General features: G+C 32.4%; 2 protein-coding genes across 4 annotated transcripts; one reads left to right on the plus strand and one right to left on the minus strand.

The window, feature by feature from the left end:
* The first annotated feature begins 1,966 nt into the window (after positions 1-1,966).
* Positions 1,967-14,097, plus strand: LOC126654884 (DNA ligase 1). 3 transcript variants are annotated; one of them, XR_007632785.1, is made up of 18 exons: positions 1,968-2,844; positions 3,400-3,516; positions 4,575-4,676; positions 4,761-4,874; positions 5,879-6,106; positions 6,212-6,306; positions 6,837-6,924; positions 7,739-7,870; positions 9,125-9,237; positions 9,931-10,032; positions 10,125-10,186; positions 10,374-10,445; positions 10,576-10,649; positions 10,725-10,781; positions 11,609-11,686; positions 12,316-12,393; positions 12,577-12,726; positions 13,850-14,097. XR_007632785.1 is itself a non-coding variant. In XM_050348885.1 (17 exons), the coding sequence occupies exons 1-17, from the start codon at positions 2,089-2,091 to the stop codon at positions 12,649-12,651; spliced, it is 2,343 nt and encodes a 780-aa protein (XP_050204842.1). In that variant the 5' UTR covers positions 1,968-2,088; the 3' UTR covers positions 12,652-13,116. The 3 variants fall into 3 exon arrangements, 1 of the variants encoding a protein (XP_050204842.1); XM_050348885.1 differs by lacking the exon at positions 13,850-14,097 and having other exon boundaries at positions 12,577-13,116; XR_008789905.1 differs by lacking the exons at positions 11,609-11,686; positions 12,316-12,393; positions 12,577-12,726; positions 13,850-14,097 and having other exon boundaries at positions 1,967-2,844; positions 10,109-10,186; positions 10,725-10,779.
* A 1,634-nt stretch (positions 14,098-15,731) lies between these two features.
* LOC126674471 (uncharacterized) lies at positions 15,732-17,881 on the minus strand. The gene is made up of 2 exons (XM_050368949.2): positions 17,552-17,881; positions 15,732-17,154 (listed from the first exon to the last, which is right to left on the minus strand). Exons 1-2 carry the CDS (start codon positions 17,603-17,605, stop codon positions 16,525-16,527), a joined length of 684 nt encoding a protein of 227 aa, XP_050224906.1. The 5' UTR covers positions 17,606-17,881; the 3' UTR covers positions 15,732-16,524.
* Between the last annotated feature and the right edge of the window lie 8,301 nt (positions 17,882-26,182).

Here is a 26,182-nt window from a genome sequence, read left to right on the forward strand (position 1 = left end):
TTTAGTTCCGTTAACTTTTTAGTCCTTTCGTTCAATTTTAGTGTTAGTTAACTGATAGATCCGAAAATATAGGAGCAGTCAATATCGTGTGTGTTTGTCTGAGATACATAAACAAAGATGGATGGGCTCGGGTCCCGGTCCAATATAATGCTTAAATTAGTAAGGTAAAAGGGTATATAAGTTGTATGTAAATTGTAAATAATATTGGGTGATATCTTCCTTTATTTGGCGATGTGAGAGTTTTATGGTTTTCCATCATTAACCCTCTCCCCCTTTTATCCGTATTGCTTAAATATTTATGTCTAATTTGTGAGACGGGTCGTTGGTTGTCGGGTTAGGTCTAATAGTGAATTTGCTCTTTTTTTTGTGCCGGCAGTACTGACGCCCTGTCATGTCTCATTTAATGCGCTTAGCACCCTTTCGGATACTGACGCCATTTTTCCCTTTCCAAAAAGAACCCTATTTGCTACCGCCGTCTATATGCTCCCACTTACAACTCCTATCCTTTAATAAAAGTCTCCAATTGAAACTCCCAAGCAACGTAATTTTTCTAGTGAATTTGACACAAGAATTAATTATTTTCTCCATAATTAGTAAGGATATGACTGAAAAGACTATGTCTGAGATTATTTTAGTGATTATGGCTCTAATTTCATAACAGAATAATTCACATTGTCTTCTCAAGTTAATTTTTTTATTATATAGACACTAAAGTTAATGTCAAATATACAAGGAACCATGATATATAAATGATAATTACATTTTGTGATTCTAGGAAGCCAAATATGGTTATCTTCTAATATGCATGGAGTAATTTAAGGGTGTTGTTAAATACCGTCCTAATTTTACTAATTACTGCACTAATCTTTACAATTTTGACCTTTTACCAAAAACTGAAGAAAAAAACACATTCTCTCAACCTATTTGAATCTCAAAATCGTAATGACCGATAATGCTTCAAATTCGTCGGGATTTGAGAATCAAGAACCGGAAACAAAATTATCGGCTTCTCCTGAGGTAATTTTTATGTTTTTTTTTACGTTTTTTGTATGTTTTTTTAAAAAATTGGCTGTTTACACTTTCCGGACGCCCCCGGATCGCGTCTAGCAGGTGTACGGACGTTCAAACCACCGCCGATAGCAACTAATGTTTTGGTCTAAGACTACATATGTGCTCTATGTTATTTTCCAACGATAGCAACTGCAGTTTTATTTTTATTTTTTTTGTCAAATATGGTAACTACTTTTAAGAATCTCAATTGTTAGTTTTTTAGTTATAGAGGCGTGACTCGAACTCACAACCTCTTAATGCACTTATAGATGTCTTAGCCATCCAAATTATCCCACATTCCACTGCAATTCTAAACATAAAAAATAACAATATCTACATCAATCTTTAGACTTAAGTAGCAATATGCCCCATAAATTTGCAAGCAACGCATAAATTAACTTTATGGGCAAATCAATACACGAACTTGGTGATTATGGGCAATTTACACCATTTTGGGAATTTGTCCCCTCAATTTGTAAGTTAATTGTCTCTTAAATTAGCAATTTGCTCCCATAACTTGTAAGTAAATTTGTCAAAATGGGCAAATTGCCAATAATCACAAAGTTCGTGTACTGATTTGCCAATAAAATTAATTTATGTATTAATTGCCTATTGCTTACAAGTTGAGGGGTAAGTTGCTACTTAAGTCTAAAGATTGATGTAGATATTGTTGTTTTTTATGTTTAGAATTGCAGTGACTGCCAATGTGGGCTAATTTGGATGGCTAAGACACCTATAAGTGCATTAAGAGGTTGTGAGTTCGAGTCACGCCTCCGTAACAAAAAAACTAACAGTTGAGATTCTTTAAGAGTCGATTACCATATTTGACAAAAAAATAAAAAAAAATTGCAGTTGCTATCTTTGGAAAATAACATAGAGCACATATGTAGTCTTAAACCAAAACATTAAGAGTATATTTGAACCTTTTTACTGTAAGTAAGAACAAATCCGCGCCAATCTCCCGCCATTATTTTCCCAGCAGTTACTGCTTCAGCTTCCATAGCAATCTTGAATCACCATCAAAGCTCTCTCAATTTCATGCTCATTCTGCGTTCTTCTTCTCTGCGCTTAATTTCTCTTCACCACCCTCACCCTCACCACCACCACCGCCACCGCGCATTTTCCCATTTCTTTAAGAAAAACCCTAACAGTCGGCCGCTTTCTCTCTTCCTCTGTAACTCCAATTTCAAATCCAAATCCACAATGTCTAAGCCTCCCAACGCTTTCGATATTCTTATGAGGAAGAAATCCGCCGCTGATGATAAAAAGCGAAAATCTCCCGGTTCCCAAATTGCCCCTCCCCAAACCCTAACCAATTCCTCCTCGGAAAACCCTAATTTACCACAATTAGGGGAACAGCAACAGCAGAAGAAGCAAGAAAATGAGAAAGAGCAACAAGTTGTTGTTAATTCTAAGAAGCCGCGGTTGGCTATTGCGGAGATGAAAGGGAAGATTAAATCTCTGATGAAACTTCCTAAAGATTTTGACCCTGGAGAAGTCGTTTGTTGGGAGAAAGGCGAAAAGGTTCCGTTTGTATTTGTTTGTTCAGCTTTTGAGTATCTTGAAGATGAGAAAGAGAAAGGAAGGGGTAATATTACTAATGTGGCTACTAATTTGTTGAGGACTGTTATTTTTACCACCCCTGATGATTTGTTGGCCTTGGTTTATCTTTTGGCTAATCGGATTGCCCCTGCTCATGAGGGAGTTGAGTTGGGTATTGGCGAAGCTATGATTGTTAAGGCTCTCGCCGAGGCGTTTGGGAGGACTGAGAAACAAGTTAAGAAGGAGTATGAGGTAAATTCCCTTTTTTTGTTGTGCTCTGGTCGAGCTTATTGTGGAATAATTATTAATAGTTAAAATCTGAAGAAAACAAATCATATTCTTTGGGTGTTACATTGACTATAAGTGTTAATGTGTGTTTGGATCGCCTATTTTGCGGACTATTGCAATGCATTAGCATTAACTGTTAAAGAAGCTAATGGAAGATCACTGCTGTGTAGAGTTTTTAAGCTGATAGGGACTGACGAAAAAGTAAATAAAATGGAAGGCTGTTGCATACTTACAAGTAATAGTCTTCTGCAGAAGGCTGCATAACTGATGAGCTTAGATTCCGTTTGTTTCATTTTTGGATTATGTTAACTATTAAGTATATTGTAGATTAGTAAGTCGACGGATGCATTAATACTTCTGCCGTTTGTCTGTGATAGAAAGAGTTGTTTTTATGTGGGTCCTTCTGACTGTAGCTGCAGTTGCTAGTTTATTACTTTAGTTACACCTTTGATCTAGGTTGGGGTTGTTGGTCAAATTGTTCGTACCCTGCCTCTCATATGTATTTAAATTAATTGGCAGACCACAGGAGATTTGGGACGTGTTGCTCAAGCAAGCCGCTCATCACAATCTATGATGCGTCAACCAGACCCTTTAACAGTTGCCAAAGTATTCAATACGTTTCAGCTGATTGCAAAGGTATTTCCAATCCGCAGAATTATCTACTGAGAAAATGAATTTAGTCCCTTGCATGGGTGAATGCTATGTTGACTTGAGTATAAGAACTCAACTATCTTATATAGAAGTTGATATTGCTGTGTACTTTAGGCCACTCCTGATCGAACCTGTCATTTCTTTTGTCGTGTTTAGTTGAGGTTGTGCCTGCAAAGCATTCATGATGATTGCATAACTAGAAACAGGCGCAAGGAACTTGGTCAATTAAAGATTTTTTTTTTTCTAGCAATATTTCGAACTTCGATTGCTTCAGTCGTATAATTGTGTGCACTAGAAACAAAATGCTGGAAAAAAAAAGGTTTCCTTTCAGTTTGAGCTAAAATTAATGATACTTGTGGTGCATTCTTAGGCGAACAGTGCTTTTTGGTTATGTATTATATTAGATTTTGTGAATACATAATAATTTGAAATAGGTAACCTTTTGGTTAACTTTTATATAGATGTCTTTGACGTATGCAGTGCCATGTGATGCTTATGAGGTCAGGTTATGTTATTGATGCAGCAGATAGTACTTTTTGGCTATGATAATGGTACTCGGGTAGGAACATACTACTTGTATAGGGAATTAGAAATGCCATTCGCAAATGCAAAGTAGAGAATATGAAGTTGGTATCTTTATTTTTCAGTTTGTGCTTTCGTGTATTCCTCTTAATGGAGCAACAGATGCTTTCCTTTTCTAAGATTGTTTCCATGAGAAACTATCTTACTTTTTTGTTTGGTTGATTTAATAATTTTGGTTGAATGAAATCTCTGTTTTTGAAATGGTACTTTATTGTTCATAACATAGTCAGGATAAGTAACAAATGTTTTTCCTTTCTTTGTTTCTTCTCTTTTTCTCCCTCCCTTTTTTGCTTCCATGAAATCTAACTTGGGAAGACACTTATTTCTTTGATGTAGTGCATTATACAATTTATCTTTCTACCATAAATATGAGATAATACAGCTGGATATTTATAGATAGAAGGTGTGTTATGTAAATTCAATATACAATTGCTTAACTTTCTTTTTACTGATCTTAATAGGAATCTGGGAAGGACAGTCAAGAGAAAAAAAAGAACCGTATCAAGGCACTTCTGGTTGCAGCCACTGACTGTGAGCCTCAATATCTAATTCGTCTGCTTCAGGTTGTATTTTCAGACACATCATTACATTTTTTGTTTATTAATTGTTATTTTTTTCATAGTTTAGTTCTGTTATGCATTGTACAGGGAAAGTTGCGAATAAATATGGCAGGGCAGACTCTTTTGGCTGCATTGGGACAAGCTGCTGTGTTTTCTGAAAAGCATGGCACTGCACCTTCTGTCCAGTCTCCTTTAGATGAAGTGAGTTGATTTTCTGTATATTGCTGCATATCCCATTATATAATAACCCATGGATATGGTGTGGGTAATGGAGAATAGAAGTTAAATCTTATCAATTTACAACAATTTTCAATGTTTATTACGAGATGGTAGGTTATTTTCGTGAGCTTGCTGTAGGCTGACCATTTGACATCCCTGTATAAACCTTGTTTAGTCTAGAGGTTCTAGGTTCAAGTTTGACTTTGAAGACGGCGGATTAAGAATATTTGTGCACTTTTTGCTCTGAACCTACACAAAAGTTTTGAAGTGTGCAAAGAAAGCACTCATTTATCTGAAGGAAAACACCTTCATATAGAGCACCTTGTTAGTTCAACTTTCCAGAAAGTCAAATGGAGCAAAGTATTTAAATGCACCAACATGATGGAACTCACACAGTTTCAATAACGGAGGAATGATATACTAATTTTATTTGAAGCATGTTTTCAACAAGAAGAAATAGGATTGATAATTTTGAAGGTTAAGAAAATTTACAGACAACATATAACATGTGCTATAGTTGATATCTTAAAGACTGTGGTGACCAGAACAATGAGGCTTTCATCTCTTGGACACGATCCTGTCAGATATGAAAGATGTAGGAAATTTATTTGCTTGGAAAATAAATTGTATCCCTAGTTAATGGTATTTGTAACGAGCAGTGATCATACATCTACTGTTAATTTTATGCGCCTAATCTCTTTTCAGCATTTTAAAATTGTTTATGACCTCATCTATTGTTTTCTTCTCTGAATTTTTGGATGGCTTGCTCCATCTACTAGTCTGAATGAATGATGTGAGTTCCAATGTAATGCCCTTTGCCCATTTGAATCTATTGGGCACACGAGATATAGAAGTTCTTATTCATTAGTGCTTAGGTAGCTATGGTGTGAAGCATTGCTGGGGTGGGGACTTCTGACTGGTGTCTTGTCAATCTATATAAATGACATTTGATTGATGTCTTATCTTTTTTTTCTTGCTTGTATCAGGCTGCAAAGATTGTTAAACAAGTGTATTCTGTACTCCCTGTCTATGATAGAATAGTCCCTGTTCTTCTTAATGATGGCGTATGGAACCTTACTAAGACATGTAGCTTTACACCTGGTGTTCCAGTTGGACCGATGCTTGCAAAGCCAGCCAAAAGGGTTGCTGATATACTAGAAAAATTCCAGGGTAAATTTACCTGTGAATACAAGTATGATGGTGAACGTGCCCAGGTGTTAATAAAATGCTTCTGGTTTCTTACTTGTCTTCTATTTGTTTTTTCTGTTAACTCTTCTCTTATTCTTATATTTTTGATTAAGCTCATTCATATGATGCAGGTACATTATATGGAAAATGGTTCAGTTGAGATATACAGTCGAAATGCTGAGCGGAATACTGGAAAGTATCCTGATGTTGTTGTTGCAATTTCAAGGTAACCTTCATCTATTGTTATTTGTAAACTACATAATGAAAGCTGGTCTAAATTGTAATGCCCTATAAGAACAGAAAGTTACATGACGAGATATTGCAACGTTTTAACAATTTTCTTCCGTAGCTATATTATGAATTGTAATCTTGTAATGATCTGTCTTCTTTTTTCTCTTTACAATCCTTTACTTACAACCGGATCTAGTTTTGCTCTCTTCTATATGAGACTGTTGGTTCCTCATCAAGTGGCATGAAACATTCTCTAGGAGTGCTCATATACAATAAAAGTAATTAAGCTCCAATCCCAAATATTCACTGTGACCTTGGTCTGGACGACATAACATGGCAATTGCTCTAAAAAATGTGTTCTAGCATATTAACATCTCTAATATGTTAGATCTGGTGTGCATATAATATAAAGATGCTGGTTCATTTTAAGTCTACTGCTCTAAAGGTTTTCTTTTAGCTTAGAGATTATAGTTGCTAAGAATTATTTGTTCTTGTTAGTTGCTGATTCTTATTTCTTGTGTGCAGATTAAAGAAGTCCTCTGTTAAATCGTTTGTTTTGGACTGTGAAATAGTTGCTTATAACCGTGAGAAAAATAAAATTCTGCCTTTTCAGGTAATTTATTTTCTTAATTATCACTAATAAGTAACCTTTAGATCATAGGTATCCTTTTCTTCCTATGAAATGATGAGTTGTCAAAATGCATAAATCCAATACTTTGACATACTCCATTGTTCTTAAATTGTGTGCCTGATATAACAAATAGAATGAACATTATGCTAATTTAACCATCTATAGGATTAATGTGGAGCCATAGTTAGCATGATGTAACCTGATCGACTTACACTCACTTATCAAGAAAAGTTTTATTGTCATTGAGTACTTGGTTTTGTCTGGCAACATAGCATGACTTTGGAATGTGCTTGATTTTGTTAGCTGAGCCTTGGCGCATAGAAATCTAATCAAATTTACATTAAGTTAGAGTTTATTCAATGATCTCTTATTAGTTTGCATTTTCTTTTTTAAGCATGGCTGTCAGCCTAGGTAGCATAGACACATCATTCAGTCAACGTGTCCCGTTTTGGATACGTTTCAGACACTTGACGTTTCGGACACGAAACTTCATTTTTTACTCAAAAAAACCTTATAATAACACCGTTTCCCTGCTTCCGTGCCCGAGTGCCCCGTTTTCCCGTGTCCGTATCCGTGGCCTGTGTCATTTGCTTCTTATTATATACTGCTGGCATCATGTGCTTTTTTTCTGGCAATATAACCCCTATACTTTCCCTCTTATTATTCTTATCTATTGGGGTCTTTATTGTGCAATGTTGTGGAATATTCTGTTTAAACTTCATGTCCAACTGTGCAGCTGTGACCAAGGCTCTATTTTAGTTGGTATAATATGTTTTTTAGAAATAAATTGTTGCAGATCCTTAGTACCCGGCCGCGGAAAAATGTGGTAATTAGTGATATCAAGATCAACGTTTGCATATTTGCCTTTGATATATTATATCTTAATGGAGAACCAGTTATACATAAACAACTTGAAGAGCGTAGAGAGGTACGTTCTTTTTTAATGTCTTCGTTTTGTTCAAGCAATTACTGTGTATTGTATTGCTTGTAAAAGAAGTAATTGGATGCAAGTGCTCTGAAAATGACTATATTATGGAGCAACACCAAATGGAGTTTTAAATGGAAGTGGTGTGGCTATCACTGAAAATTTACTATTGATATGCATAATTTATAACAAAAGTGCTATATGTTTAAGGACTCCATGTTTTGAGTTCATTGGGCTGTCCTTGCTTTTAAATTGCTTTGGATAGCTCTGAAATTCTTTACATTTATCTCATTATTGCAAGGCTTGGACATTTTCTTTGTCTGTCAGAAAAGAGTTCACTTATCAACAAGCAGCGATTCTCCTTATCCCCATACCAATATCTTTAGTATGTAAAAATTTATGTTCTTAGCCATGTTCTTGCTGCAATTGACATTTGAAGCCCCTGGTGAAGAAGGCTTTAGAACTGGCCTGCAATGCTGTATTACTGTGCTTGATGATTTATGTATTTTAGGGGTTTACACTCTTACTTATCATTCATGCTAATGCTATGGATGGAGCCAAGTATTAACCAAGTATACTTATTTAACTTTACTTAGGAGGCAATCAACTAACTTGCTTAGTTTTTCTGCCTAGAAGTATAAGGCAAGGCTGGGAATGCATACGCAATTAGACTTATGTCTTTGTTTTGATATTGATTTTATGTTTACTTGTTTTCTTTCATTATGCATGTTGGATAAATCTAAAAAAGGCTCCTGCTTGGGATATTGAGACTTGAAGTCTGTTTCTAGTGGACCTAACACCTTGCTTTGTACTAGTGCCTTAAAGACATGAACATATACATAGATTCGTTAGTAACATCAAGAAGTCGGTTATTTTAAATAAATTGTAATGATATTGATTTCCCTAGACACTGGAGATAAGGTGTTAAGCTCTTGGTGTTGAAGCATTCGGGGAATAGTAGCAGTTCAATCGTTGAGCAGAGACTGGAAAGTGGAAAAATATTCTTGAGTGATTTTTCATAGTCTATATATTATGCCATTATTATATTGAGCGATCTAATAGAGAAAAGCCCTTTTATTACATTTTTTATCTTAATGGTGCTGATATCCTATGATCAAGGATCATAAGCTTTATGTGACATTCTTAAAACATCGCACTTACACTGACATATTTGTTTAGCTTGGATATTGCTGATCTACTTGTATCAGAAAGTACTAGTTCTTCATACTTTTGGGTCTATGCTATTGTTCTGTGCAGAAGCTTTATGATTCATTTGAGGAAGAGGCTGGATATTTTCAGTTTGCAACAGCAATAACCTCAAGTGATATCGAGGAAATTCAGAAGTTCCTCGATGATGCTGTTGATGGAAGGTTATTATCTCATGCTTTTGGCATTTTTTAGGGGCCAGTGTACATAATTTTTCTGTATTTCACTTGTATAATTGTAGCATGCTGATGATTTTTATCTTGAATAATCCTGTAGTAATTGAGTTGGAAGTTTTGAATTGCCTTATTAATTATCTTAAGTCTTTCTTTCTATTTAAGTTTTTAGACATGAAGGTCTATCACATCTCAATTTCATTCACCAAGTGAATTTCTGTACGGTTTATGCTGTCTCTTTCTACTATTATGGAGTAGAACTCTGTCATTTTTTAATCTTATTTTATTCAGTTCGAAAATATTAGATAGATGTACAAAATTGCATTAAAATGCTCTGAATGTGTTGGCTTTGAAGGTTTCTTGATGTATCAACTGTAACCTTGGTATGTTTTTATTTGTTTTCACTTAAAATGTGGCATTTCTATTACTCAAGAGCCAGCGAATTTGGTGTATGGTGGGTTCTGAGTTCACTGTATGATAAAAATTGCATATCTATAGTAAGCTGTTTAAATTTTATTTCTGTTGACCAGATATGTTCTGGTTTTTATTTGCTTTGGATGCTTTGAAGTCGGCATCTATCATTCTATGTAAAATTGTAATTTACTTTGTTGTTTCATGTGCATAATCACATGGCATCGTTTCAACTATTTGTTTTTCTGGTCATTGATTCGCCTTATTTTGCAGTTGCGAGGGTTTAATCATTAAAACGTTGGACAATGAAGCTACTTATGAGCCTTCAAAGCGATCAAATAACTGGATAAAATTGAAGAAGGATTACATTGAAAGGTAAGGTGTAACGACTATGGGCAGTATGCACATTATATTATTTTATAGCGGGATATTATGATTATTGCTACTGAAGATATGCCTCTCTGCAGTGTTGGGGACTCGCTAGACCTTGTACCTATTGCTGCTTTCCATGGTCGTGGAAAGCGTACTGGTAAGTACTTTTTGAAGCATGTGATTGTGTACCATTTGTATTTTCATTAACCAAGCGCATGCTGCACTAAGTTTCATGTCAAGTATGTCGATATTTTGGGTCGCATTGCTGCAGTAAAGTGGTAACAAACAATATTCCCCCAGATTTAAACCTCCTTTTGCTCATGTTGCTGCATTATATTTCATAGGGGTATATGGTGCCTTTCTTCTTGGTTGTTACAACAGCAGTACTGAGGAGTATGAAAGCATATGTAAAATAGGTCAGTTAAAATTTTGGGTTACCAGCAGTTTCATGGCTATCAAATAATATCAAATCTATGTCATTTTCTCTTATATTAATTCTTCTTCTTTTTGTTATTATTTTTAAATTCTTACTATAATAATGCATAGGCACTGGATTTTCGGAGCAAATGCTTGAAGAACGTTCTAGTAGTCTTCGTTCTAAAGTGATTTCTCAACCAAAGGTCTGTTATGTTATTTCATTTTTGCTTTGGTATTATATTGTACTTTGCAATTTCTAATTTTCTGTTTTGTTCCAGTCATACTACAGGTTTGAAGAAAAAATTAAACCAGATGTTTGGTTTGAGCCGAGTGAGGTAATGCATATCATCCTTTAGGACATTCACCTGTATCCGTACCCTTTGTGATTTGCTTTCTTACATTTTCTTTTGTCTAACATTGATAGAATTCTACTCATAATTTACGTCTCCAGGTCATTCCCGTTAATCGAATTCAATTCTCCGGTTCACGTCAATCACTTAAAACAACATAGGCATACAAGTCTCAAATCCTTAAAATGGGAGAAAAAAACTATCAGTTGAAAATGCAAAACTTTCTTTCAAGCATCACTAACACCATTTGCATGTTGTTTGCAAACTACATTTAACCCTTTATTTCTCTTTTACCAAGTGTCTTCTTGTTATGTGCTAGATTGAAAACACTATCAGGCTCTTGTTTTCATGCCCTTTTCTCATAAACCTGAAGCTTGAACTGTATACAAGCTCATCCGGACAAGATTTATGATTTATTTTCGGGAAACTTTTTACATTTGAGGAACAACCTTCTTTACATCCCATGTTAAATGTATTTGCCTAAACATTATTCATTTTCATTGTTTTAAAAAACAACTTAGATTTCTGTGGACTCTCTTTTGCTTAGGTATTTCTTGTCGTGCTTTTGAGAGAAAAAATGTTAGAAAGTTGTAACAATAAATATTCTTGCAACCATGTTTGTACCATGCTTCTAAATTTTACAACATATCAAGAACCTCGTAGTGAAGAAGCTAATTCATAGGTCTCTACTTATTCTAAGTGAAACGGGAAACCTTTTGTAACCAATTCCCATGCTTATTGGATCTCAGACTATTGCTTGTTACTAGTATTATTATTATTCTTTTTACTATCATACCTTTATGTGTTTACAGGTGTGGGAGGTCAAAGCTGCAGACTTAACTATTAGTCCTGTTTATTGTGCTGCAGTTGGTAAAGTGAATTCTGAAAAGGTTGGATTCGTCTTCTCAGACTCTTCATGTTTTAGTTGATACCAAAAAGCGATATAAGTGGACTGGAGTTGGCTGCTTCAACCCACTGATGTTTTGGCTTTTCAGATTGATTTTTTTATTGATAAATAACCTATCACCTGTTACTTTTACTCTGGACAGAACTGGAAACAAATTTTTGGAGGGACGTAAGCTAAACCAGATTAGGATGACGATGAACTTTTACAAATATTAGAACTACAGCAAAAAATAAAACAATTTTTTTGGGGGCTAGTACTATTTTGTTGTCAAAATTTCTTTAATTCTTGTAAATTTTGGAAACTTTTGGGACACCCCAGCAGTCCAGTTCCTTGTTCCCTTCTTGTTCATACCATTTTTTTAACTTATAATATAAAGCAATTCAACAAGCTGTAGTCTTAAGTGCACGTGTAGTGGGAAAATTGGACCCGATATCTGCACAAGTCGGACTATACTCTAGTATTTCAAAGTACGAGTTTGAAGGAATTTGAGATCTTGCTTGCAACCTTGCTCGCATGTGTTATGATACGTTTCCTTTGCAATGTTGACTATCTAACCTAGTTCCCTTATTTGTTTATTCTATATTTAACTTTGTGCTGTGGTTCTTGCTTTAGGGAATTTCTCTCAGATTTCCACGTCTAATGCGTGTCCGGGAGGACAAGTCCCCAGAAGATGCCACATCATCTGAGCAGGTATTATATAATTCTTGTTGCTCCATAAGCCGATGCAACCAGCAAACAGATTTATTACTAGTTATGTCATCTGAGCTGGCAATAAGCAGTATTAGTTGCTATAAATTTAACATGACCAACAAACAGAAAAGACTTGCCGTCACCTCTGCATACACAGTTTAACTTTTTCTCCCATGTATTCAGGTTGCCGAGTTGTATAATGCTCAGAAACAAAATCAACCTAATGGGGCTCAGGCTGACAGTGATGATGACCAGTAGCTGAAGACTTGATCGACTGTTCAGTCGATTTCCTGGGAATTTTTCCTGCAAACATCAGCAGCATTGTGGATACTTGTGAGTAATTATATCATCGAGCTGAATGCATAATCTCATCCTTCAGATGTGCATATATTTACATGGTCAGGATGACACTAAAATGAAAATTTCCATCCCGATTCAAACTGTATTTAAAGTTTCTCCACAATTGAAGCAAAGTCGGACTCTAGTGTTTCAAAATCATTTGTTCAACTGTGTTGCTTTAGTGATGATAGGATTGATAAAGATTAAACGAAATTGTCTTAATCGGAAATTAGGCAAAGAATACCCGTCCAATCATAATTCGGTTGCGCTTTTGAACATCTAACAGAGTTGGCGACATAAGTTCTTTGAATATTTCTCTAATGTTGACAGTGTAGTGTGTGTATTTCTGCTTTAATGTATCACTTTGCGTATAGTATTTCTCCATCTTCTGACTTGTCATGATCAACTTGGAACGTATTTATTGGGATTTTCCTTAATTGAATGAAACGACTCTAAGCTATTATGATTATGACCCTTTACTTTGTCTAATCTTTTGAATAATCCAAATCTTCTAGTCAATCTTATTTCTAATCTTCTGCCGTGTAGACCAGACAACCCCCAAGCCATCCATCTCCTTTGTATTTTTAAGTGCTAAATTAAACAAAGGTTCATTTTGCCCCTCAAATTTTGCACAAAAGATCAAATATGGCTAAAGCTTGTGGCTTTGGATAGAAACACTCTCAAGAGGCATTTTGGCAAATAGGGCTGAGGTGATAGAACACTATAAGAGCATAATGTACAAAATGGAGCTGAAAGGTTACAAGCTAAAATGCCATTTTGAGGGTGTTTTGTTTGATCTTTTGTGCCAAGTTGAAGGGGCAAATTGAATCTTTGTTGGTGCTACATTGTATGAAAACTTATAGACTTCTTTTGTGTTTTGTATCTTTGGTGTTTTGTTTCTGATATCATAAATTCTTTTGAAATTTCAAAGCTTTATATTTATAACTTACTTTTATAAAAGAAAAGTATTGTTTATTTGTTTTCTGCTTCAGTGTTTTGATTTTCATGCAAAATTGGTGGAGTCTTTTTCAGCCCAACTTGCCCTGGTCATAGGGTTCATTGTTTTACTTGACTTTCAAATAATCCAATTTCTTTCTGATAATGTGCGCATTTGTAGTAATCTTGAAGATGATCGAGACTAATAGTGGAAATACGCAATGCTTGTCGTCTGCCTGGTCATGGCTCTGGTGGCCGCATTTTTATTTTAAGACACTTTGAAGCATGCAATCAAATTTGTGTTGTAAAATTTGTGTTACCTTTGTTTTTTGATGGAATAAAAGAATAACTGTTTTTTGTTGTATAACTCACGGACTATTAATTAACACCTATTAAAAGGCTCAAAGATTAAGGCTTACGGGTCATAAATGTATGGTGTATGGTGTAGAGTAACGAAACACAATTAGTTTGAATATGACATGATTAATAATCGTATGTGATGTATAAAATCTAAAGATGATGTTTTGATAATACGAATTACATGACACGACAAGTATAAATGTGTAATTGAACATATTATGAATCGAAATAAATTAGTTATTTCGGTTAATTCAGTTTAACTGAATCTTTGCTCACTCTAATCATTATTCAGCACAACTGTCCCCCATCTTCAGTTATGTCATGATATGCTGCATGTGAAGAGCAACTTACACATTTTTACTCTTTTTAATTACTTGAAGGAACCAAACTTCACATGCTAAAACCATAATTAAAAGGATAATGAGAAAAATGCTTAATCATCCAAAAATGAATAAAAAACAATTATTTAATTAAAAATTTGAAAAACACTCAATATTTTTAATAATAAAAACAAAACCCACCTGACTAATTAAATTTATTGAAAACTTTTTAACCAAATTAACCAAAATAGAATACTTAATTTGGTAGATCCGCTGTAACTAATTTTTTTTATCTCTCCTACTACTAATCATTATGAAGCACAAGACTAATGTGCCTGTCCCCACATTTAATTATATCATGATATTATATGTCGTTGTAGAGTGGCTATCTCATACAACGCTACGGCATTTTTACAACAAGCTAATGAGCATTTGTAATAGATAATTTTTTTATTATTACTTATTTATTTTATTATTCAATTTTTCAAATAGCTAACTCACAATTAGTTTGTTGCACGAATAACATGGAGAAGCGGTTGCATTGTATATTTTTCCTATATTGCATGTGAGGAGCGACTTTGAACATTTGATCATTTTTAAATTTACTTAAAGTAAACCAAAGTTAAAGTTTACATACCAAAACCATAATTAAATGGATAATAGTGAAAATGACTTTGAGAAGAAAAATATAATATTAATAGTAAAATAATAGTAGCTAATTATTAATAGAAAATAGAATATTAATATTAAACATAATGATAGATCAGAGCAGTAGAAGATCCTCATTCTGATATGCGGGATCCACTCAAATCCAGCATGCACATCTATTACTTACCCTACCCTATCTTCCAATCCCAACAACTTCACACCTATCTTCCATCATTTTGTTTTTCTTACCTTGAAGCAGCATCATCATTTTTAATCGATTCCATCAATTAAATTTAAATTAAATGCTTTTATTCTAAAATAAAATTTTAATATATATGTAAAATTTTAATTAGAATATTTTTTTTTTTTTAAATAACACTTAAACTAATAGATAAAAAAATTAAACAACTTTTATTATTTAACTACTTCAATTTTTCATTTTTGCCGTTCTTTTAGTTAAGAGGTTGGATTGTATTTTCAATTTTTAAGAAAGATTAAAACCAAATTAATTTCTGGGTTTTTTAGCATTATCTGAAATAATTGAACGTAAGGACTCTGTAGGTGTCTTTTTAAGTTCTGCCGTTAGATTTCAAGGTTCAATCATAGGTAATGAAAACAATAATAAATACAAAAATTGCGGTCGATAAAGTAGAGATTATCAAAATACCAAACCATACCTTAGAAAAAAGTAAATATATACGGTTCAACCTATTTAGAATTCGATCAATACACTGCTTGTGAAGTACGACTCGGTTCAATTTAGATAGATTCTTAAAACAATGCTATCAACACTTAAAAACATAATTACTATTAGTAAACAAACAAGCAAGCTACAAACCCCTAAAGTTACATTTGACATGACCAAAAGCAAACAATTTTTGGAGAAACCAATTCTCCTTTCACATCAAAAAAACCCTAGAATGTGCAGAAGATGCAAAAAATACTCACATAGAGTGAGAAAAAACCCATCTCCAACCCAAGGAGGAAGACAAATTGGCACATAAAAAGGCCAATAGAACACGAACCAAGCTTCTTCATCTTCTCTCCACTTCAGTAGTCATCTTGTAATACTAGTCAAAAAGATCCAAACTTTCTGTACAAAAATGCTAGATCAGTGATATACCCAACTGCCCAACAATTCAATTTTCATTGCTCACTAATTAAAATTATATTATATCAATCAGGTTTATAAAGTTTAGAACTTGTTTTAGTAGGGGTCATTGGTCAACTAAGTAGCACGAACACTTTATTTAACTAACATTTCCCGTTTCGGAACCTAAACGTTTCGGACACAACTTTATTTTTAACATGAAAAACTTTAAAATAAAACTGCTTCGCCGTGTTCATGTCCCGTTTTCTGTACCGGTCACCAATGTAAGACGGATACAGAAAATTAGAACATTTGAACACAAATATGGAGAAATAGTGTTACTTTAAGGTTTTCAATGTTAAAAATGAAAAGCAAATATCCAACACGCTTCCGAAATAGAAAACGTCGATCGAACAAAGTGTTCGTGGTGGACACTAGTCAGTGGAGAAGTATCCTTTGATGTTTGGTCTCTATAGGTGAGTCAGAGCCATCACAGACAAAAACCCTTTTCCTATTGCACCCATTAAGGAGTTGTGGCTGCAGCGGCGGCGGTGGTGGCGGTGGTGAAGGAATGGTGACCGGAGGGATTTCAAAAGGCTCAAGAGGCGGTGGTGGGTGTCTCCATTGAGGTAATGGTCCAGCAAGAAGTAACGTTTGAAGTAAAGGACCAGCTTGCATAACTGCCTGTAAAAGCTTTCCTTTCTCAGGCAATGGTTTTAGAGGCAAAACCATCTCAATAGGATCAATAATTGGTGAAGAAACTATACTTTCTTCACAATCTGATGATGAAAATCCATTGTTTGAATCAATTGCTCTTCTGGGCTCATCTTCAATGCTTGAAATTCCTGATAATGGACCGTTATTTTGCTGTTGAAGTAGCAGCTTTTCAAGAAGTAAATTTTGACATTTTTCAATTGCTTCATCTCTGTCTCTAATCATTTTGGTTAGTAGATCTTTGAGTTGGATTAGTTGATCATCTCTTTTTCTTAACTCATCTTGTGCTGCTAATCTTGTTTGTTCAAGCTCTAAACTTGTGTACAAAAGTGAATTTCTTAGTTCCTCCATGCTCTGCATTTTCATAACACATAATTCAAAACCCATAAATTAAAATTTTAAAATAATTGGACTCAAAGTACCCAAATTCCAAAACAAGAACAACTCATTGCTTAAAAGACTAAAAACACAAGAATCAAACATCAAAATTTAAGAAAATGTGAATGCTTTATTCAAACATTGGACTCAAAATGCCAAAATTCCAAAACAAGAACAACCCATTACTGTTTTCATTAGTAAAATACTAAAAAAAACATCAAATATGAACTCAAAATGCCATAATTCCTCCATGCTCTGCAATTTTCATGACAAAATATACAAACCCATAAATAAAAGAGTAAAAGAACTAGACTCAAAATGCCAAAAAAAATGAAAAACAAGAACAACCCGTTAGTCAGAAAATGTGAATTACCTTTCCTTGGCAGAAATAAGCCCAATTAAGAAGGGAATTTCTTTGATTATCCATAAAACCCAACACTAAAATGAAGTAATTAGAACTAGGAAAAAGAAGGTTTAGTTGAAGAAAGAAAAACCCAGAAAAAAGAGTGAGAGAATGAGGGTTTTTATAAGACAAAATTGACTGGTTTTTACTTCTTCTTCTTCTTCTCACTGTTTTGTTTTTCTTTATTTCTCACTATTAGTATTCTCTACTACCTCTATAGACCAAATCACATAAAGCCAAAATCAATACCCAATACCAAATTTCTTAATGCTTAATGATTTTGAGTATTTTAGATTTAGAGTCACTATTTTGTACTCTCTTTATATGTCTTTATCTATCTCTAATAACTACAAACAGCTTATAAATGAGCGGTAAATGCGGCCAAAACACTAGAAGAAACTTCAAGAAATACCTAAATATCAATTCGCCTTCTCAATTTATATGCATTGGTTAATTTACATAAAAAAGGCTAATTTATTGTCAAATTAGTCATAAAATAATCTTCCAAATTATATGCGTTTGTTTTTTATCTGAAGGTGGAACCAAGTCTAGTCAACTCGCTAATTATTCAAAATTTATCAAGTCGGGATTGAGTTTGAGCAATTCGAATCAATTGTCGAGTCGAGTTTGAGTATCGAGATACTCGTCTCGACAAACTTGAAATTTATATTCTATCGGGTTCGAGTTCAATCTCCTAAATTAAAATATTAAATTCCAGTCGAATTGCGAGCTTCAAATTTTAGAGTTAAGTGTGTTTTAAGTAGACTCGACATGATTACACTTATATCCTAATCAAATGCGTGAATCAATATAATTTTGACCAATTTGATAATAAAAGTAGATTATGTATTAATTGATTAAATTGTGCAAGTTAAGGGAGGAAATTGTTAATTGAATACTTGATGTAACGGTCTTTCTATGTGTGTGATTTGCCTCTCATATTGGGGTTATCATCATCATAAGCATATCAATAATTTTCTAGGTATTTTTCTCTTAGGGCATGAATCTTACTTTTGCTATCCACTAGTAGTTGTTTGCAATAATATATAGAAAGATCAAGAAAGTTAATAAAATTAATTTTCTAACCTTAAAGTATATAAAATCTATCTCATTACTTAATTTATTCTCTCCCTATCCACTTATGTGACAAATGGTTCTAATTTTATACACAATTTGAATTTAATCATAAAATTCGAAATTCGGAGGCTTAATTAAATGAAATCAAAGTGAAAAGAGCTAATTATAAAAAATGTAGAAATTTAGGGACCAAAATGCTTGATATAGGTAATTATGATAAATTCCCCTTGTTATATAAGATCTCTACATGCAATGATAGATGAATACGTATGGATTCATGATTATAATAATTATTTGAATTTATTAATTAAGACTAATATGGCAATTTCCTTCTTAGTGGTGGTGTTTTATGACACAATTTTCTATTGGTTCATTGACCAAAAAAGAATATGGCAATTTTCTTAATTTAGCACTTTACTTTTCGGTGGTGTTTTTTGTTAGTGACATCTTTTTAGAGAGATTCTTAGGTAGACTCAGTGTATCACGTCATCCGTAAACTAGCCTATCATATAATGACACGTCATCAAAATGATGGCAATCTTGTAAATTTGTTCATTGCTTATTTACACTTTTAAATAGTAATATTACAAGATTGCCATCATTTTAATGACGTGTCATTATGTGATAGGTTTAGTACACGGATAACGTGGTGGACTGAGTATACTTAAGAATTTCTCCATCTTTTTATTAGTTGATTAACAATAAAATATAATATGGTAATTTCCTTGTTAAGTGGTGATGTATTGCTATTTGCTATTAAATCCTTTTTGAGTATGAATTGACAAAACAATCGACAATTTCCTTAATTTTTTTTTTTTTTTAATTAATCGGATCTCATTAAATTGAATATGAAACAGTTACATTTGTAAGAAATTCGGGATAATTTGAAAATTAAACCCGATAACTTGACATGGAACAGATAACATGCTGCCTGATTCGCAGACCTTATTTACGAAAATAAAAATAAATTACTAACTGTCTCGCAAATTAAATGCAGTCTTCAATCACTATTCGTTCAAACTTCTTCAAACACCCGCAAACTCACAGCTCCGATTCAATCAACACTTGATATAACTCCTTCTAAAAAAGAGATAACAACTGCTCTAAAAAGGAGACAACAAACCTTTCACAAAAAGAAAGGACAACAAACCTTTCATAAAGAAAAGAAAAAGTAAAACATTCATAAAAAAGACAAACTATAGAAAATAAATAAAACTAGTATAGCTCATAAACGAATCCATTTTGTTACTGAAAGATCTTCAATCTATCGTCGTTTCTTGACAATTGAATTGCGCTTCATGATAAATTTTAATCCGTTAGAAAAATAAAAAAAAATTGGCTATTTATTATGTTCTATGACATTAAAATAACATAAACAAAAGGGGTGGATACCGTCAATAGAAAATTAAGCCATTGACGGCTGCCGAAGAAAAAATAAGAAAAAAACTCTAGGCGATAGGGTTTGTTAGAGAGAAAAGAGAAGAGAAGGCGGCTAGGGTTTTTTTTAATTTATTTTAAATGAAAGATATAAATCATTCTTTTTGTTTGTTGAACAATTGAAAAATCAGTATTACAAGAACAAGAACATCTTTCTTTTCTATTTTATTTATACACCTCATCAAATAGTGGTGGTATTTTAAAAAATAAACACCTATTTTGAAGTTTATCGTTTCAATTGTACTCTAATTTTTTAATTTCTGTATTTTTTTTATTTAAATGATAAAATTATTCAGTTAACTAAATTTAAAGATAAAATTAAATTTATTTTTATTTAAAAAATACAAACAAGTCCTTTTTTTAAAAAAAAAACCAACTAAAAACCATAAATAAATTAAAAATAATTTAAATTTTTACTTATTTTAACTAAATGTAAATAAATATTAACACATACAATTAATATATGTTAGACATGGAGTATGTTTTTGAATGTTTTCCAAATGAAAAATATGTCAATTTAATATTTCAGGATACAATTGAAACATAAAACATAAAATAGGGCAAAATTGACTAGTTTCCATCGTCAAGGTAGGATTGTAAAGGGCTTAAAAGGTCAGAGTTTTTTTAAGACATTAGGCAAAAAAATCAAGAAAATGATCGGTGATAAAAGCAGAATGAGATGTTTTAATGAAAAAACAATACCAAATAAATAGAAAATAACTAAAGACAACGAATAACTGATAGTTAGGAGAACGTCTGCCTATATTGGTCTTAATTTAGGCACTATTCTCACATCCATCACGGTTTCAGCCTTATAAAAACAAATTTAATTTTTACGTGAGTTATAGAGTTCAAATTTAATGTGGTTTTTTGTCTAATAAAAAAACATATTTTCTACTTAGATTACTTAGGATATAGGAAGAAAATTGTTTAAAAAGGAATAAAGCTCAACTGAAATGGAAAAATAAATTTAAACTGAAATTAATTGATAAAATAAAATATTTAGTCTGGTTCAAATTCTCATGACCTAAAATCAAAAATCAGAATTGTCAAATCTTCAATAGTGTTCAACTCTAATTTTCCCATTAAGAAGAAAATTCGTTGTGTTCCTAATCCTTCTTTTGTACTTTTGCATGTGAAGTTACTATATATAATATGATGATGATTATATGAATTTCTCCATGATTTTTTCAAACTTAAATAGAAAATAATATGAACAAAGGATCAATTCACCCCCTCAACATGGCACGAAATATCAAATAAGTCATTTTGAACGATTTTAGGTCAAAATAACCCGCAACTTAACAAAACCGGATCAATTCAACCCGCAACTTAACAAAACCGGCTCAAATTCACCCTTCTGACACAAAAAGGGAGAGTGGATTATCTAATTTTAAAATATCAATTCTAATTAATTCTAATTTAATACTAATAAACGTCACTAAAATTCTAATTGCACCTAATTATACTAATTAAATACCCAAAATTAATAATTTTTAATTATTTATTTAATTCAAATAATTTAAAAACTTCATATATCATTTAAAATTTTATATAAAAATATAGGGAACTTATTGCACTTTTTACATTTTGTATGAAACCAAATTTAAATGATTTAACCCTAATCATCTTCTCCTATTCTTCTCAAATTCAATCCGCCGCCACCTCTATCTCCAGCAGCCACCGGTGCCGACCTTGTTCAAAACCTCTACTCAGGTGGTTGTGACTATACGATTGCATCTCTGGACCACGCAAAACTTCTCCTCCGGCTTCCTGAGGATCTCGTTCTCGCTAAGCCTCCGCCGCCACCTCCATCTCCAGCAGCTACCGGTGCTGACCTTGTTCAAAATCTCTGATCAGGTGGTTGTGACTATATGATTGCATCCCGTTAGACCATGCAAAACTTCTCCTCCGGCTTCTTGAGGATCTCGTTATCGCTAAGCAAAATTCGCTTGCTATCGCCTCCGCCATTTGCAGTGGCTCGCCATCCTTGCCAAGCAGCAACCATCGTCTTTTTCTAGTAACCAGCGACGCCATCACTTGGAACTGTTTATCGACTTTTGAAGTTTGTTGCTTTCGCCGTTTGTCGTCTGTTGTTTTTTTCTTTGAATTGGTTTGATTTACTGGAAATTGGTTTGGTGGAAGGGAAGTGGAAGAAAAAGAAGAAGGGAGAAAATGGAAGGTATGGTGGTAGGGAAGTGGAAGTGGGGAAGAAGAGGGAAAAAAGAGGATTTTAGTCCCTAAATTTTTATTTAAGAAGTAAATTTTTAAAGTTTTAAAATATAAGGGGAAAATTTGAAATTTAAAAATCATTAAGCATTAAACCAGAAAATAAAAGAAATAGTAAGTACTATTTTGAATTTTTGACCATCAAAACCGAAGAGTGTGTTACACTCTCTGAGAGAGGGTGCGATTTGTTTGATTTTACAAAGTTGCGGGTCTTTTTGATCCAAAATCGTCCAAAATGACTTATTTGATATTTCATGCCAAGTTGAGAGGGTGAATTGATCGTTTGTTCAAAATAATATGCTCTATATTTTTATCTAAACTCAAAATCCTTATTTGTCTTCAATTATAAAATGATTATACAAATTAGGAAATATTAAATCAGCGGTGTTTGAACTTGTTTGAATTTTCTGTTTTAGTGTCTGGACTTTTACATCTTTCATATCATCATTTTGGCTAATAATTACCGATGACACGCCAATTTAGTTCCTCCTATTACGAAATCCCCTAAATTAAATTTTGGCCTGTTAAACTCCCTAAATTTTATTTAATGATTGACTAAAATCCTTTTATTCCAAAACCGCCACAAACCCTTTATTTTCTCAAAAAATGCCCAAAATACCTCTAAAAGCAATAAAAAAAGCCAAACCAATCCAATCTAACCAAATCTAATGTCACCTACACAATCAAATCAAACATAATTCGTCCATCCAACCAAATCATATCTAAATCACCAATCCACCCGATTAAATCAAACCACTCAACCAGAAATCATCATCCGCCGCCGCCAATTTTATCCGGCCACCACCGCCAATCGCCGGAATTTTTTTGTCACAATAATAAATATATATTTTTCAATTTTAAAATATTAAATAAATAAGTATTTTTAATTTAAATAATTTTTCTTTTATTTTTTTAAAACGAATCCGGTGAACAGACCCACCGTGGTGGTCTGTTCATCGGAGAACAGACCCAATACCCATTGGCGTGGGTCTGCTACAAAATGACAAACCCACGGCTGGTGGGTCTGCTACAAAATGACAGACTCACCGCCGGTGGGTCTGTTCACCAGATTTGTTTCAAAAAAAATTTATTTAAATTTTTAATATTAAAAAATAATTATTTATTTCATTTTTTAAAATAAAAAAAATAATTATTTATTTTATTTTTGAATGAATTTAAATTTAGTTAGATTATTTTTGATTTGGTTAGGTTATGTTTGGTTTAGTTGGGTTTGCTGATTTTAGATTTGGTTAGATTGAGTTGGTTCGGTTTGTTAGTTATTTTTTTATAAATTTTAGGGATATTTTGGTCATTTTATAGCAAAAGGGCTTTAGTCGATCATTAAGTATAGTTTAGGGGGTTTAGCGGGTAAAATTTAGTTCAGGGAATTTGGTGGTTGGGGTACCTAAGTTGGAGTGTTATCGGTGATTATTAGTTCGTTATTTTTATTGTTAAAATGTATCAAATAAATATTTTTAGCTGTTTTTTAGTCACCAATATACTAAAGGACAAAAAGAACTCCAATTTATATTTAAATTATACATTGTATTAGTAAAAGATTAATCATGTATGCAGTATATATGAAATTAAAATAGGTTAATTCCATAAAAAAGTCACGACTTTACACAAAATTTTATTTTAATCACGACCTTTGAAAATTGACATTTAATGGAACGACCTTTCATTTTATTTCAAATCTATCATTAAAGTAAAATTTATTTTTTTTAAATAAAAATTCTTAATTCTACATACTCTAACTTAAAAATAATAATATTTAGTGTCAATTTATAATTTTGATTTTTCATTCATGAACGGAGACGCGGGGGGGGGGGGGGGGGGGGTTTGTAGTGACATTAGCCCCCCTAATTTTTAATTTTTACCTTTTTACCCTTGAGAATTTTTTTTAGTTTTTTTTACCTTTTATGTTTTTTTTTTTTTTGCCCTTCCAACTATCTAAATCTTTCTTTTTTTACCCCTCCAAAAATAAATTCTGACTTTGTCCCTGCTTGCATTAATGGTTTAATGAAGAATTTAGTCAACAAAAATACACTGAAATGATGGATTTGAAAAACAACAAAAGGTCATGGTTTTATATGTCAACTTTTAAAGAACGTGATTAAAATAAAATTTTGTGTAAATGTCGTGACTTTTTATGAAATTAACCCAATTAAAATGGTAAATTATATCAATAAATTTAATGAGTATCTTTGGCCTTCTTAGCAGCCTGATGATTAAGAAATAGATAAAAACGTTAATTTATTATATTTTTTGAAGAGCTAAAACACTGATAGGAAAGAAATAAAAGTTCAAACACCGTAACAGAAAATTTACAAAAGTTCAGGCACTACTATTATAATTTATCCTATAAATTATAGAGTTTTAAAAATTACTTTCATGAAAATATTAACAACTCTATTAAGCCATTCGCTCCATTGTTAAATTAATTTTAGCTTATTTTCAACATTCATGTAGATAACTTTTTGAAGAAAAATTAATGAGATATAACTCAAACGATATAAACGGTGGCAGCAATCTGCTAAATCGTAGGATCGATTTCTTTTATAAACACTCCCCCATTTCCTAAATATTTAAAAGAAATTGAAGAAAAATATACCTACTTCTAATATATTTATCACAAATTCAAATGAATAACTATAAATATTCTCCATATGTATACAAATTATTTAAATTTAAAATTGCGAACATTCAAGACACACTATGCTTCAATGTTGACAACTATTTTCATAAAAAAAAACAAATGTATAAAATTAAAATTATTACAATATTCATACGGCTAGTTGAATGAATATTCACTTGCGGAGCCAATAAATTAATATTCTCATGAACCACAATAACTTATCTAATAGTCTAATTTTATTAGTAGGTTATTTTGAGAGAGATCAATATTATAATCATACAATCAATCCGGTGGCGATATTTCCAGATCAAGTATTTATAAGGGTAGCACAGCTTTAGTATTTAGACATTATTATTCCTTTATAATTAATCAATAATTTCCTCTTTTGTTTTATCTTTTTATTTCTAAATTCATTTTAAACAAATACCTAAACCTTGTGATGAACTGCAAAATAATTTTTTGAAGTAAATCATTTGTTTCACTCATTAAATTTAAATAAGCATAATTTTCAAACATTGATTTCATAGATAACATGAAAATATAAATAGAACAATGAACCCTCTTTCCGCGTGTTTAATTACTATTGCGTCATCTATTCTGCAAATTTTTTATTTCTCTGTTTGTATCAACTCAAACCGAGTTATTCGTTTAAAATATGAAATCTATCAGATGCAATTTGAGGAATCCTTTTGAGTATTTTTTATTGTTAAAGAGCCATTAATAAAGAGTTTGAAGATATTAACTTACATTATCAATTTGATGAATGATTGTGTGTCGGAAATTTAATTTGCAGTTTATTATTAGGATTCTGTTTGATTAAAAAAGAAGAGGTTGATGCAAATAAAAATTATTCAGAGTTCAAGTGTTTGTTTACTATCAAATAAACTGAATTTACGAATAAAAAGATAAATCAAAAAAAGAAAATTATTAACTAATTATAAAAAAATAGTAGTGTGTAAAATCTAAAAATTGCTCTTCTCCTATAAATATTTGATCTGGAAATATCACCACCCCAATCTATATTCTGTATAATAATTTTTCATGTCTCAATGTTTTTGGTTAAGAATCTTTAAGTTGACTACTTCCTATATTTGATATATTTAACGTATATCATGACACAACTTAATATAGTATTAATAATTAGAAAAGATGAAATTAGGTAAATATTAGTAATTAAAAGGATAAAATTAGGTAAAGATTCTTTAACTTTCATTTTGGAA

This window comes from Mercurialis annua, linkage group LG1-X, assembly GCF_937616625.2.
Source record: "Mercurialis annua linkage group LG1-X, ddMerAnnu1.2, whole genome shotgun sequence".
Taxonomy (NCBI): Eukaryota; Viridiplantae; Streptophyta; class Magnoliopsida; order Malpighiales; family Euphorbiaceae; genus Mercurialis; species Mercurialis annua.